This window comes from Nicotiana sylvestris, chromosome 6 (genome assembly GCF_000393655.2).
Source record: "Nicotiana sylvestris chromosome 6, ASM39365v2, whole genome shotgun sequence".
In the NCBI taxonomy this organism is placed as follows: domain Eukaryota; kingdom Viridiplantae; phylum Streptophyta; class Magnoliopsida; order Solanales; family Solanaceae; genus Nicotiana; species Nicotiana sylvestris.
Genome location: NC_091062.1, coordinates 20,520,014 through 20,532,408, shown reverse-complemented (window position 1 = coordinate 20,532,408; position 12,395 = coordinate 20,520,014). Strand labels below are relative to the sequence as shown.

Sequence of the window (12,395 nt, the reverse complement as noted above, 5' to 3'; positions counted from 1 at the left end):
ACATTTCTAACTATTGCTCGTGTGGAGATTGGCTGAAATTACTTCGGAATTTTGAGGGACCTCCTCAAAATTTCTGCCCCAGTTTCCAATTGCGGGGGAAATGAATTTTTTTTTGAATTGTGACCAAACCCATAGGGCTGGCTACATATCCCCTCTTAAATGGGAATCAGGTCAGGCATAGTTCAATTTACATCATATAAGGAAAGCATAAATATTACACATAGTAACGCTTGACTACATCTGAATTGATTGGCTTGGGCCAGACTTCCCCGTCCATTTCTGAAAGTATGAGGGCTCCTCCTATCAAAACCCAGTGAACCATGTATGGACCCTGCCAGTTGGGAGAGAACTTCCCTTTGGCTTCATCTTGATGGGGAAAATTTTTCTTTAACACCAGCTGCCTTGGTGTGAACTATCTTTTGTTGAAGGCTCTGAACATTCTGTTCTGATAGAGTTGACCATGGCAGACTGCATTCATTCTCTTTCCAACTATAAGGTCTAGTTGCTCATAACGACTATTTACCTACTGCATCGTCGAGCTCAGCTTCTTGTATGATCCTTAGGGAAGGAATTTCTACCTCAGCGGGAATGACAACCTCTGTACCGTAAACCAGCATATAGGGGGTGCCCCGGTTGATATGCGGACTATGGTAAGATACCCTAATATAGCAAATGATAACTTCTCGTGCCACTGTCTGTGATTCTTTATCATTTTCCTCAATATCTTCTTGATATTCTTGTTGGCGTCTTCTACAGCTCCATTCATCTGAGGTCTGTAGGTTGTGGAATTCTTATGTTTGATTTTGAAAGTTTCGCACATAGTTTTCATCAAGTCTCTGTTGAGGTTGGAGCTATTATCAGTAATGATTGACTCTGAAATTCCGAGTCGATGAACAATGCAGTCACGGACAAAGTCTGACATGACTTTCTTAGTCACTGCTTTGTAAGATGCTGCTTCGACCCATTTGGTGAAATAGTCGATGGCTACTAGGATAAACCTGTGTCCGTTGGAAGCAGCATGCTCGATTGGTCCAATAACGTCCATTCCCCAGGCGGCGAACAACCACGATGAGCTTGTTGTGTTAAGCTTTCTTGAAGGTACCTTTATTATGTCTGCATGCATCTGACACTGGTGACATTTCTGGACATACTGGATGCAGTCCATTTCCATAGTCATCCTAAATTAACCAACCCAGAGTATCTTTTTTACTAAGACAAAACCATTCATATGTGGACCGCAGGTCCTAGCATGAATTTCTTCTAGTAGCCTGGATGTTTCCTTTGCGTCGACACAACTTAATAATCCTAAATCGGGAGTCCTTTTATACAGGATTGCTCCGTTGTGAAAGAAGTTGTTGGACAGTCTCCGAAGTGTACGTTTTTGAGTAGGATTCGCAAGCTCCGGGTACTCTCCTTATGCCAAATATTCCTTGACATCATGAAACCAAGTCTTTATGTCTGCTTCCTCCTCAACATGGTCACAATAAGCTGGCTGATTATGGATTTTCACTAGAATGGGATCAATGAAATTCTTTTCGGGATGTTGTATCATAGATGATAGGGTAGCCAATGCATCGGCGAACTCATTTTGGATTCTGGGAACATGGTGGAATTCTGTCTTCGTGAACCTCTTTCTCAATTCTTGTACATGATGCAGATACGGGAGTATCTTGGAGTTCTTGGTTGTCCATTCTCCTCGTACCTGATGTATAAGCAAGTTTGAATCTCTAATCACTAGCAACTCTTGAACGTTCATTTCAATGGCTATTTTGAGTCTTAAAATGCAGGCTTTATACTCGGCCATATTGTTGGTGCAGGGGAACCTGAGTTTGGCAGACACCGGATAATGCTGACTGGTTTCTGATATCAGGACTACTCCTATGCCAACTCCTTTGAAGTTTGTTTCTCCATCGAAGAACATTCTCCAACTGTCATAGGATTCCACAATGTCTTCTCCTATGAATGATACCACTTCATCAGGAAAATACATTTTCAGTGGTTTGTATCCTCCATCCACGAGGTTTTCAGCAAGGTGGTCTGCCAGTGCCTATCTCTTCACCACTTTCTGAGTTACGTAAACAATGTCGAATCACTCAACAGGATTTGCCACTTGGCTAGCTTGCCGGTGGGCATGAGATTTTGAAAGATGTACTTCAAGGGATCCATTCTCGATATGAGATATGTAGTATAGGTGCAGAAGTAATGTCTCAGCTTCTGAGCTACCCAAGTCAAAGCATAACAGGTGCGTTCCAATAAAGAATACCGAACCTCGTACGAGGTAAACTTCTTACTGAGGTAATAAATGGCTTGTTCCTTCCTCCCTATTTCATCGTGATGCCCCAGAATGCAGCCGAAAGCTTCATCTAACACTACAAGGTAGAGTAATAAGGGTCTACCTGGCTCGGGTGGGACTAAGATTGGTGGTGTTGACAGGTACTCCTTGATTTTGTCGAAGGACTTTTGGCAGTCATCGGACCATTTGGTGGTGGCGGCCTTCTTTAACATCTTAACAATTGGCTCACAGATAACTGTAGACTGTATTATGAACCGGTTGATATAGTTAAGCTTTCCCAGGAAACTCATCACATCCTTCTTGTTCCTTGGCGGTGGTAGTTATTGAATGGATTTGAATTTTGATGGATCCAGTTCTATTCCTCGGCAGCTCATAATAAACCCAAGCAATTTCCTAACAGGAACCCTAAATGCGCGCTTTGCGGGGTTTAGTTTTAGGTTGTATCGTCGTAGTCTATTGAAGAACTTCCTTAGATCTTCTATGTGGTTAGTGTCCTTCTTGGATTTGATAATGACATCATCCATATATACCTCTATTTTTTTGTGTATCATATCATGGAACACGGTAGTCATGGCCCTCATGTAGGTGGCCCCTATATTCTTCAGGCCGAATGGCATCATCTTGTAACAGTACACTCCCCACGGCATAATGAAAGCCATTTTCTCAGCATCTTCCTCATCCATCCAGATCTGAAGATAACCAGCGAAGCAATCTACGAGTGACTGTAGCTCATGCTTGGCGCAATTGTCAATCATGATGTGTATATTTGGCAAAGGGAAGTCTTCTTTTGGACTAGCCCGGTTGAGATCCGGTAGTCGACACAGACTCTGACCTTCCCATCCTTCTTTGGCACTGGCATAATGTTGGCTAACCATGTCGGGTGTTCTACTACCCTGAGAACCTTAGCGTTGATCTTCTTGGTGACTTCTTCTTTGATTTTCAAACTCATATCAGGCTTGAACGTTTTGAGCTTTTGCTTCACCGGTGGACACATTGGATCGGTTGGCAGTTTATAAGATACAATAGATGTACTTAGACCAGTCATGTCATCATATGACCATGCGAATATGTCCTCATGCTCCTTTAGAAATTCTGTGTATTCTTTCTTCTCTGATGGTGATAGGTGAATGTTGATTCGCATTTCCTTGATGTTTTCTGCATCTCCTAGGTTGACAATCTCAGTCTCATGTAGGTTGGACTTAGGTCTATTTTGTTCTCAACTTCTTTGACAATCTCGTCAGTTATGTCATCTTCTTCTGAATCCATATCCATTTGTTGTGTTGTGTCATTGCATGTCACAGTCATTGGTTCATCAAGACAAGTAATAGTAATGCTGTATTGGTAAAGCAAGGAGAGAAAACTATAGCAATAAAATAATTCATAAGAATAATCAAAAATTCTTTTGATAAATTGAATAATTGTTTTGAACATCGAAGACCTTATTACGGGAAATGAAAAATACGAAAAGAAAACCATTTAGTAAATAAACAGTAAATAATGCATGTTTTAGCCTTGCTACCCCGAGGCTCGTCGGGCTTTGGTTGTCCTGATGGTCCAATTCTTGAGATGTGCCCCTCTGCTCATAGCCTGTATGGAAGGTCCTTCCTCCCCCTCCTCCTCAATAATAATGCAATAGTCCATATCACTGTCCTCTAGAAATAAGTTCTTTACTACTGCAAGTGCTTCTTCTTCATCTGACCCATAAATAATGTCGACATGTTGGAAGGTCTGCTCTAAATGTGGTATTGGCTGCTCTAGTGGGTAATAAGGACCGCGCCATGGTGGCGACTGACTATTGAATTCTTCCTAGGTGTATTCATATCCCAAACCGAAGGTAGTGCCATTTTTCTTGAGTTTTATGGGTTTAGAGATTCCTTGGAGGTTCTTGCCGAGCCCTTTGCCAGGTTCGTACCCACTCCAACTCAGTATACTCTCGATTTTGCTATCCCACCATTTGTCTTTGTCGATAGCATTGACCAGCTCAATGTGGTGTTAAGTTTCTCCACCCAGCTTCCTTCTTCCCTCGATCGCCGGAATGTTCTGGCGACTATATATAGGGTTGCTACCGTCACCATGAATGATCACTTCCTGATGATTCCATTCGAACTTTACTGCCTAATGCAGCGTTGATGCTACGGCCCTAGCGGCATGAATCCATGGCCATCCCAGCAGCAAGTTGTAAGACGATGGTACATCTATTACCTGGAAATCGACTTCGAACCAGGTTGGTCCCATCTGTAGGCATAGACTAATCTCACCAATGGTGGACCTATAAGAACCATCGAAGGCTTTCAAATTGATTGCTCCATCCTTTATCTCATGCAGCTCTTTACCCAACTTCTTGAGTGTTACCAGCGGACAAATGTTAAGACTGGAACCTCCATCGATCAGGATTCTGGTGATGAAATAATCTTCATATTGCACGGTGATGTGTAGTGCTTTGTTGTTCCCCAGCCCTTCAGGTGGCAGCTCGTCCTCATAAAAGGTGATCTTATGGCTTTCCAGTACTTGTCCTACCATATTAGCCATTTCCCCGCTAGTGATGTTACTTGGTACGTACACTTCATTTAGCACCTTTAACAAAGCATTCTTGTGCGTCTCAGAATTTTGCAACAAAGAGAGAATGGATATTTGTGCTGGCGTCTTGTTTAATTGGTGGATGATCGAATATTCCTTGGCATGTATTTTCCTCCAAAGGTTGTTCTGACCTGTCTCAATGAGGGGCGGCCGATTGGAGGCCTACTTGCTTGATTCAGGTAGATGTTCAGGGGTATAGACTCTACCAGTTCTTGTCATACCCTGTGCTGCGACAGTTTCTTCAATCCTGACCTTGCCTTTCCTTCTCGCCTCGGCTGTATAGTCCTATGGGTACAATATTTGTATAGAATGGTGGCATGGTAGACATCATCACTAGGATCGGCGCGACTATCCTTACTTTGAATGGAACATGTGCCTTGGGTGGAAAGACTTCAACCTCAAATGGTGCGGGTGCATTAGCTAGAGACACGAATTCTACCTCAATTGGTACCAGTGTCTTTGCGGGTGGCGCTGCTTCAAACTCAAGAGGTATAGACATATTCACCTCAACGTTCTCAAGAGGTTGGGTCTGGACTATGATTGGATTGAGAGTAATTGTTGGTTTCTTTGGGTCATCACCTTCTGCGATCAACCCGATTGATCCCTTGGGATCCCATTCATCTTCTACTTTAATCATGTGGATACCTACACCCTTATGGTCTGGCAGAGGATTGTTGCAGACGTTTGGAGCGGGTTCCTTTGCCACAATGATCTTGTTATCAATCAAAGACTGTATATTGTCTTTCAAGGAGCAACATTCATCGATGGTGTGCCCTTTCATGCCGGAGTGGTATACACAAGACTTGTTTTGGTTAATCCACTGAGAAGGATTCTCAGGGGTTGCGGCAGGGATGGGGGTGACATAACCAACAACTTGAGCCTCTCATACAGTTGGTCGATGGGTTCAGCGATGGCTGTATATTGTTTTGGAAGTCTGCGATCAAAATTAGGTTGGGGTCTAGCGAAATTTTGGTGTGCAGGGGGTGATTTATAATGGGATGGTTGGGCATTATAAGTTTGATAGACATGAGCGGGTTGGGATTATCTGGGTGAAGTAGGTTGATATGTAGGAGGTGGAGATGACTGATAAGTTGGTGGCGGAGCTTGGTACAAGGGTGAGGGTGCTTGGTAACCATACCACTTTTAATACCTTCTTCAATTCTTTGACCTAATTTGATAATGTTAGAGAACTTGTGGTTCTCAATCAACATTAGCCGTTCATAGTACCGCAGGTCCTGATCCCGGACAAAGAACTTGTTCATTTACTCCTCTTCTAAGGTGGGTCTGACCTTAACAGCTTCAAATCTCCACCAAGTAGCATACTCATGAAATGTCTCTATGGGCTTTTTCTTCAAATTCTAGATATAGAACACGTCTGGTGCGTTCTTTGTATTAAACCTGAATCTATCCATAAAGTCGGATGCCATGCCTACCCAGCTTGACCACTTCTTGGGATCTTGGCTGAGGTACCAAGATAATGCATCTCCTTTCAAACTCCTCATGAACAGCTTCATGCGAATCCTTTTATCCTTCCCTACTCTAACCAGCTTGTCGCAATATGTCCTCAGATGGACCCTTGGATCACCCGTACCATCAAACATTTCGAACTTCGGAGGTTTGTACCCCTCAGGCAGTTTGACATCAGGCTGTATGCAAAGGTCCTCATAGTTCATCCCCTCGATTACTTTGCTTCCCTCAACGCCCTGAATCCAGCTGGTCAGTTTCTTAAGTTCCTCGGCCAAGTTCCTGATTAGTAGATCCTTTTCATCAGACTCAGGTGTGCATGAGATAGGTTGGGTGGAGTGTGGGATATTCTCCACGTAGATATGAGTGTTATGGTGGTTTGGTGTATGGGTGTGGAAATGGTCGTTTGTGGAGTTCTGAGGTTCTGGGATGAGTAGTGGAGTGTTGTTTGGGGTATGGCAGGTGTTGCATTGGTTCTTTGGTGGAGCAGCGTGATGATGAGGTGCGGGGGGATTCTACTATTTTGGGATATTTTGAGTAGGTGTAGGGTTTTGAGCGTTGGGGAAGCTAATATCTGGGGTGTTGAGGGAAAATGACAGGTTTGCCAAATTTCGAACCTGATCGAGCTCTTCCTTGAATTTCAACAATTTCTGTTCAAGTTGTGACACATTCTCGTTAGGACCCCGAATACCCTAGCCATCAGTGGCCTCTACCCATTCAGCTCTGCTCTCCTTCCTGCTATTGTTTAAATTTTCCATTTTATTCTTGTCTTTGTTCTTGCCTTTAGACGAACTAAGAGGAGGAGTGGGTGGAGGGCCCTTGGATCTTGTGAAATAAGATGATGATGCCAGAGTGCACGAACTAACCTTTGGGGAGGGGAATAATAAAAACAAAAATAAAACAAAAGGTACTAAAATCAGTGAGGATTATAAAAAGTATTGCAATATTTAAATACATAGTGCGGGAATGTAAAACGTGTCCTAATTTGGGAGCCTCTTTGTGCCCGAGGTAGGCCTAGCGACAAATAGACTTGGAGGACTTCGAATCCCAATAAATGCTTCATTTTATAATATAAAAATAGACGAATCCCAAAATGATACTAAGATAATAATAAGTCACCACTGGCACTTGTCCTTATTACATTTGGAAAGCGAGTAAATATAATCTATTTGGCCTCAGAAGGACCTCCATCAGGTTGAATGCTCTTGTTGATCAAATCCTCCAGTTCGCGTAGGTTCACCAGTAAAAATGCCTTTGCCAAGTGTTTTCATTCGTTTCCCTTAGTGTTCTGGTAGTTGGTGACTCTCTTCCTCACTTTTCCTTCCAATTCCAGCAGACTGCATTCCAGATATTCCAACTTTTCACTAGCTTTGGCGGCCCTCTCTTTCCACTCATTGATTTGGTCATTCGATGGAAGACTCCTCCACCAGTCTAGCAAGAGTGGGGGGCATGCAAACCATACCGAAATCGGGGACCTCGTGCCTCACTTTCTGCAAAATAAAAGGGTTAGACCCTACCCCCACCGGACTCGACTATTTATACATTTATGATCAGCACATCGACATTTAGTTCTCCAAATAAATTCACAGAACGTGATGATGTCCGTTTGGGTTTAGGGAAACCCAACGGAATTTTGGACAAGGCTATCTTAAAGGATCATTATATGGACAACATAACTGATCCAACTAGGTTCGACCATGATGCATGCACAATTTAAATAGAGTAAGGTTTCTGTGGGGTTTTAGACTGGTACCCTTGAGCGGACAACTCAAGGGGGAAGGCACGGAACTGTCGACTGCACCGCTGATAGACTAGTTTTATCGCAAATAAGCCTTTCCAAATTTAGGGGGGTAATGATATAGAAAGGTAGGAACTACTTATCAAGCGTTGCTATAGTATTTGTTTGGCATGAGTGGAGTATGATGTTGAGCATGATTATGCAATAATTAAAAGCATGTTGACATGTATTTGCACCTTAAGAAAGCGATAAATACAACAGTTTTATAATATAAAGCAGTTATAAAGGAAGGAAACAAGAAAGATATGTTAGTTTTGCTTTTGAAAAAGAAATTAAACGCAAATAATTGCACATAGGGGGGGGGGTACAAATTCACAAAAACGGTATGAAATGGTAAAAGACTAAATATCCCCAGCAGAGTCGCCATACTACCGCGCCCCCTTTTTCTCGCGAAATCGGGTTTATGAAATTTTTGGTTGGGACAACACTTTCCTTTTGGAAAGGGGGTTTGCATTTTTGAAGATTCACCACCTAACGATTTTAATGCACATTACGACACCTATAGGGTTCATTTATAACCACGTTTGGTAACTAGAGACAGGGTAAGAGCTTGAAATTATCCCAAGGGGAAGGTGTTAGGCACCCCTCAAGATCCACTAGTGTGGTTCCCGGCCAAACAATTTTTGTGAATTTGTACAATTAACAAATAAACAAGTATGGCTCAAATAGTAGGGGATTTAAGCGTTAATACACAAGTGTTTGAAAAACAATTAACGAAAAAGCAAGATTTTGAAAAGAATTACAATCTAAGCTTATTTGTGAATGTAAAAGGGGGTGTCCTAGGTTTGTTTATAATATGGATCACTTTAATGCAATACCCGGTATGAAACTCCTCAAAGAGGAGCTACACGTGGTACTAACGCACCGGTCATCATATCCATATCTACCCTTTCCTACCCCGTGAAGGTAATTAAAGCGAGGATTGGTCTTGACCCCCATTGCATGTTGTTACCAATCCATTCCTATCAGTCCCGGAGGAATTTAGGACTCCTATCCTTTAAAAGGGGTTCTAGGCAGACCCTCAAGTTCAAAGGTAAAATACTAAGGAGACATATCATTAGAGATTAATGAGACATTTTAGCCCATGGCATAAGAGTATACTAGTGAAAGTACGAGACTGAGCAAAATATAATCTAATTATGTACAAAATTCACAAATTATCTATCCAATTTTTGAGTTAGAACTTGTTTCTTTCAGGTGATCTTAATCATCCCTAAATCTAACCTGTTCCTTTCACAGTGATCTCTACTTAGAGCTTTTGTAAAGATGTCATCTATTTGATTGTCAGTAGGACAAAATTCCATAGTGATCAAACCTTTTCATAGTTGTTCCTCAAAAAGTGATGCCTAACATCTATGTGCTTAGTTCTTTTGTGATGAACTGGGTTCTTGGTCATACTAATTGCACTGGTGTTGTCACAAAATATAGGGATACAATCAACATCAATTTCAAAGTCCATTAATTGTTCTTTGATCTACAACAGTTAAGCACAACATGAGGCAGTAGCCACATACTCAGCTTCAGCAGTAGACAAGGCCACAAAAGTTTTCTTTTTGGCAGCCCAAGACACAAGACATGAGCCAAGAAAGTGTGTCACAGCTGAAGTTCTCTTTTTATCCACAAGAAACCTGCATAATCAACATTAGCATATCCTACTAAGTTGAGATTACTATCTTTTGGATACCATAGACAAAGGTTAGTGGTGCCTTTTAGGTATCGGAAGATCCTCTTGACGGTAGTCAAGTGAGACTCATTTGGATTTGTCTGAAATCTAGCACAAAAGCCTACATTGAAAACAATGTCAGGTCTACTAGCAGTGAGATATAACAAAGAGACAATCATTCCCCTATACAACTTCTGATCAATAGATGAACTGGGTTCATCTATATCCAATTTTGTGACTGTTGCTACAGGAGTATAAATTTCTTTGGAGAATTCCATTTTAAACCTAATAAGCTACTCTTTCACATACTTCTGCTAATGGATCATAGTTCCATTTGGATTTTTCTTAATTTGTAAGTCTAAAAAGAAATTAAGCTCACCCATCATACTTATTTCAAATTCACTCCCCATTAGTTTAGCAAATTCTTTACTTAACTTATTAGTAGTTGCTCCAAAGATTATATCATCAACATATATCTGAACTACCAAGAGATCTTTACCTTTTTCTTTCAAGAACAAAGTATTGTCAATTTAACTGTTCTATCTTCGTCAAGTTTGTTTTTAAAGACCCATTTTGTGCTAATTACTGATCTGTCCTTAGGTCTTGGTACTAGATGCCAAACTTGACTTCTCTCAAATTGGTTGAGTTCATCTTGCATTGCATTCACCCAGTCTGCATCTTGTAAAGCCTCAACAATATTTTTTGGTTCAATAAGAGATAAAAAAGCATCAAAAACACAAAGATTCTTCAAAGAAGATCTCGTTTTGATTCCAGAGGTTGGATCAATGATTATTTTCTCAATGGGATGAGAACTTTGATAATTGTAAGATTTCACAACCAGGTGGTTTCCCTAGATGTTCCTTCAATGTTTTGTTGCTGAGAAACAGGTTCATGGACAGGTTCCCTCGAGGTTTGAGGATCATTTCCTCTTTGTTCAGTTCCCCATGTCAGGTTTCCCTTGGTGGAAGGACATGTTCCTTCCACTAGTGCAACTTCAGTTTGGGCAGTGGTTTCGTTTGAGTTTCTTACCAGTTGAATTGCTTCATCATCCTGTTCTTGCCTCTCAGAAAGAATGCTAGTTCAAAAACCACATGTACACTTTCTTCTATACATGTAGTTCCTTTGTTATAAATATTATAAGCTTTACTATGTGAAGAATATCCCAAGAATACTCCCTCATCACTTCTAGGATCAAACTTACCTAGAGAGTCTTTACCATTATAGTGCATAAAGCACTTGCATCCAACTGCCCTAAGATGGGATATATTTGGCTTTCTCCCTTTAAGTAACTCATAGGGAGTCGTCTCAATGATACATCTTGTCATGCACCTATTTATGATGTAGAAAGCAGTGTTCACAGCTTCTGCCCAAAAGCTATGAGGCAGTTTACTAGAAAGAAGCATAGTCCTAGCCATTTCTTCCAATGTCATATTCTTTCTTTCAACTACTCCATTTTGTTTTGGTGTCCTAGGAGCAGAACATTTATGATTTATGCCATGCTTATCACAAAATTCAGCAAATTTAGCATTCTCAAATTCAGTATCATGATCAGACCTAATTGATGCAAGTTAATTACCTAGTTGTTTCTGAGTTTTTCTAACAAAAGAAGTGAACATGTCAAATGCTTCATCTTTAGATGTTAAAAATAATGTCCAAGTAAACCTAGAGTACTCATCAACAAGCACCATAACATATCTCTTACCACCTCTGCTCATTGTTCTCATTGGTCCACAAAGATCCATATGAACCAGTTCCATCGTCCTGGTAGTACTTACCATTTTCTTGATTTTAAAAGAGGATCTTACCTGCTTCCTCCTTGAACAAGCCTCACAAACTTTATCTTCTTTGAACTTAATGTTAGGCAGCCCTATCACCAAGTTTTTGGAGATTAGTTTGTTGAGTTGTCTTAGACTGGCATGTCCAAGTCTCTTGTGGCAAAGGAAGGGATCATTATTCAACACACTTAAGCAAGTGAATTCATTATCTGAAAGTGTGGACAGATTCACAACATATATGTTGTTCACTCTCTTTCCCTGCAAAACTATCTTGTCAGTGGTAAGATTAATCACAAAATATTTTGTAGAGGTGAAGCCAACCATATTACCTCTATCATACAATTGAGATACACTTATTAGACTGTACTTCAGTTCATCTATCAAGAAGACATTCTCAATAGAGTGAGAATCAGTTTTACCTACCTTTCCAACCCTAATTATCTCACATTTCTTTCTATTTCCAAAGGAGACATTACCTCCTTTAAGGTCCTCAAGCGAAAGGAAATGGTTCTTACTTCCTGTCATATACTTTGAGCAGTCACTATCCATGTACTAAATTTGGATGATTCCCTTCATTTGAACCTGCAAAAAGAAATCAGGGTTTAGTCTTAGGAACCCAAACTAGTTTGGGTCCCTTTCTATAGGCAAAAAGATAAATCAAATTCATTTAGCCCAACTTGGCAGCCTATTTTTCCCTAGAATAAATTTGTTCTTTAGACTTGCCTTATCTTTTACAATGCACTCATTCTTGTAGTGATCAGTGCTACCATAGTGTGTGCAAATCTTGTTCTCAGGGAGTGTGAGGTACTTGATTTTGGGATCCCT

At 40.9% G+C, this 12,395-nt stretch overlaps 1 protein-coding gene across 1 annotated transcript; it reads right to left on the bottom strand.

The window, feature by feature from the left end:
• Nucleotides 1-9,615: 9,615 nt before the first annotated feature.
• On the bottom strand, nucleotides 9,616-12,119 carry LOC138870346 (uncharacterized). Its single transcript, XM_070148143.1, has 6 exons — nucleotides 11,601-12,119; nucleotides 10,825-11,294; nucleotides 10,382-10,607; nucleotides 10,175-10,271; nucleotides 9,817-10,039; nucleotides 9,616-9,760 (listed from the first exon to the last, which is right to left on the bottom strand). Exons 1-6 carry the CDS (start codon nucleotides 12,117-12,119, stop codon nucleotides 9,616-9,618), a joined length of 1,680 nt encoding a protein of 559 aa, XP_070004244.1.
• Nucleotides 12,120-12,395: the final 276 nt, after the last annotated feature.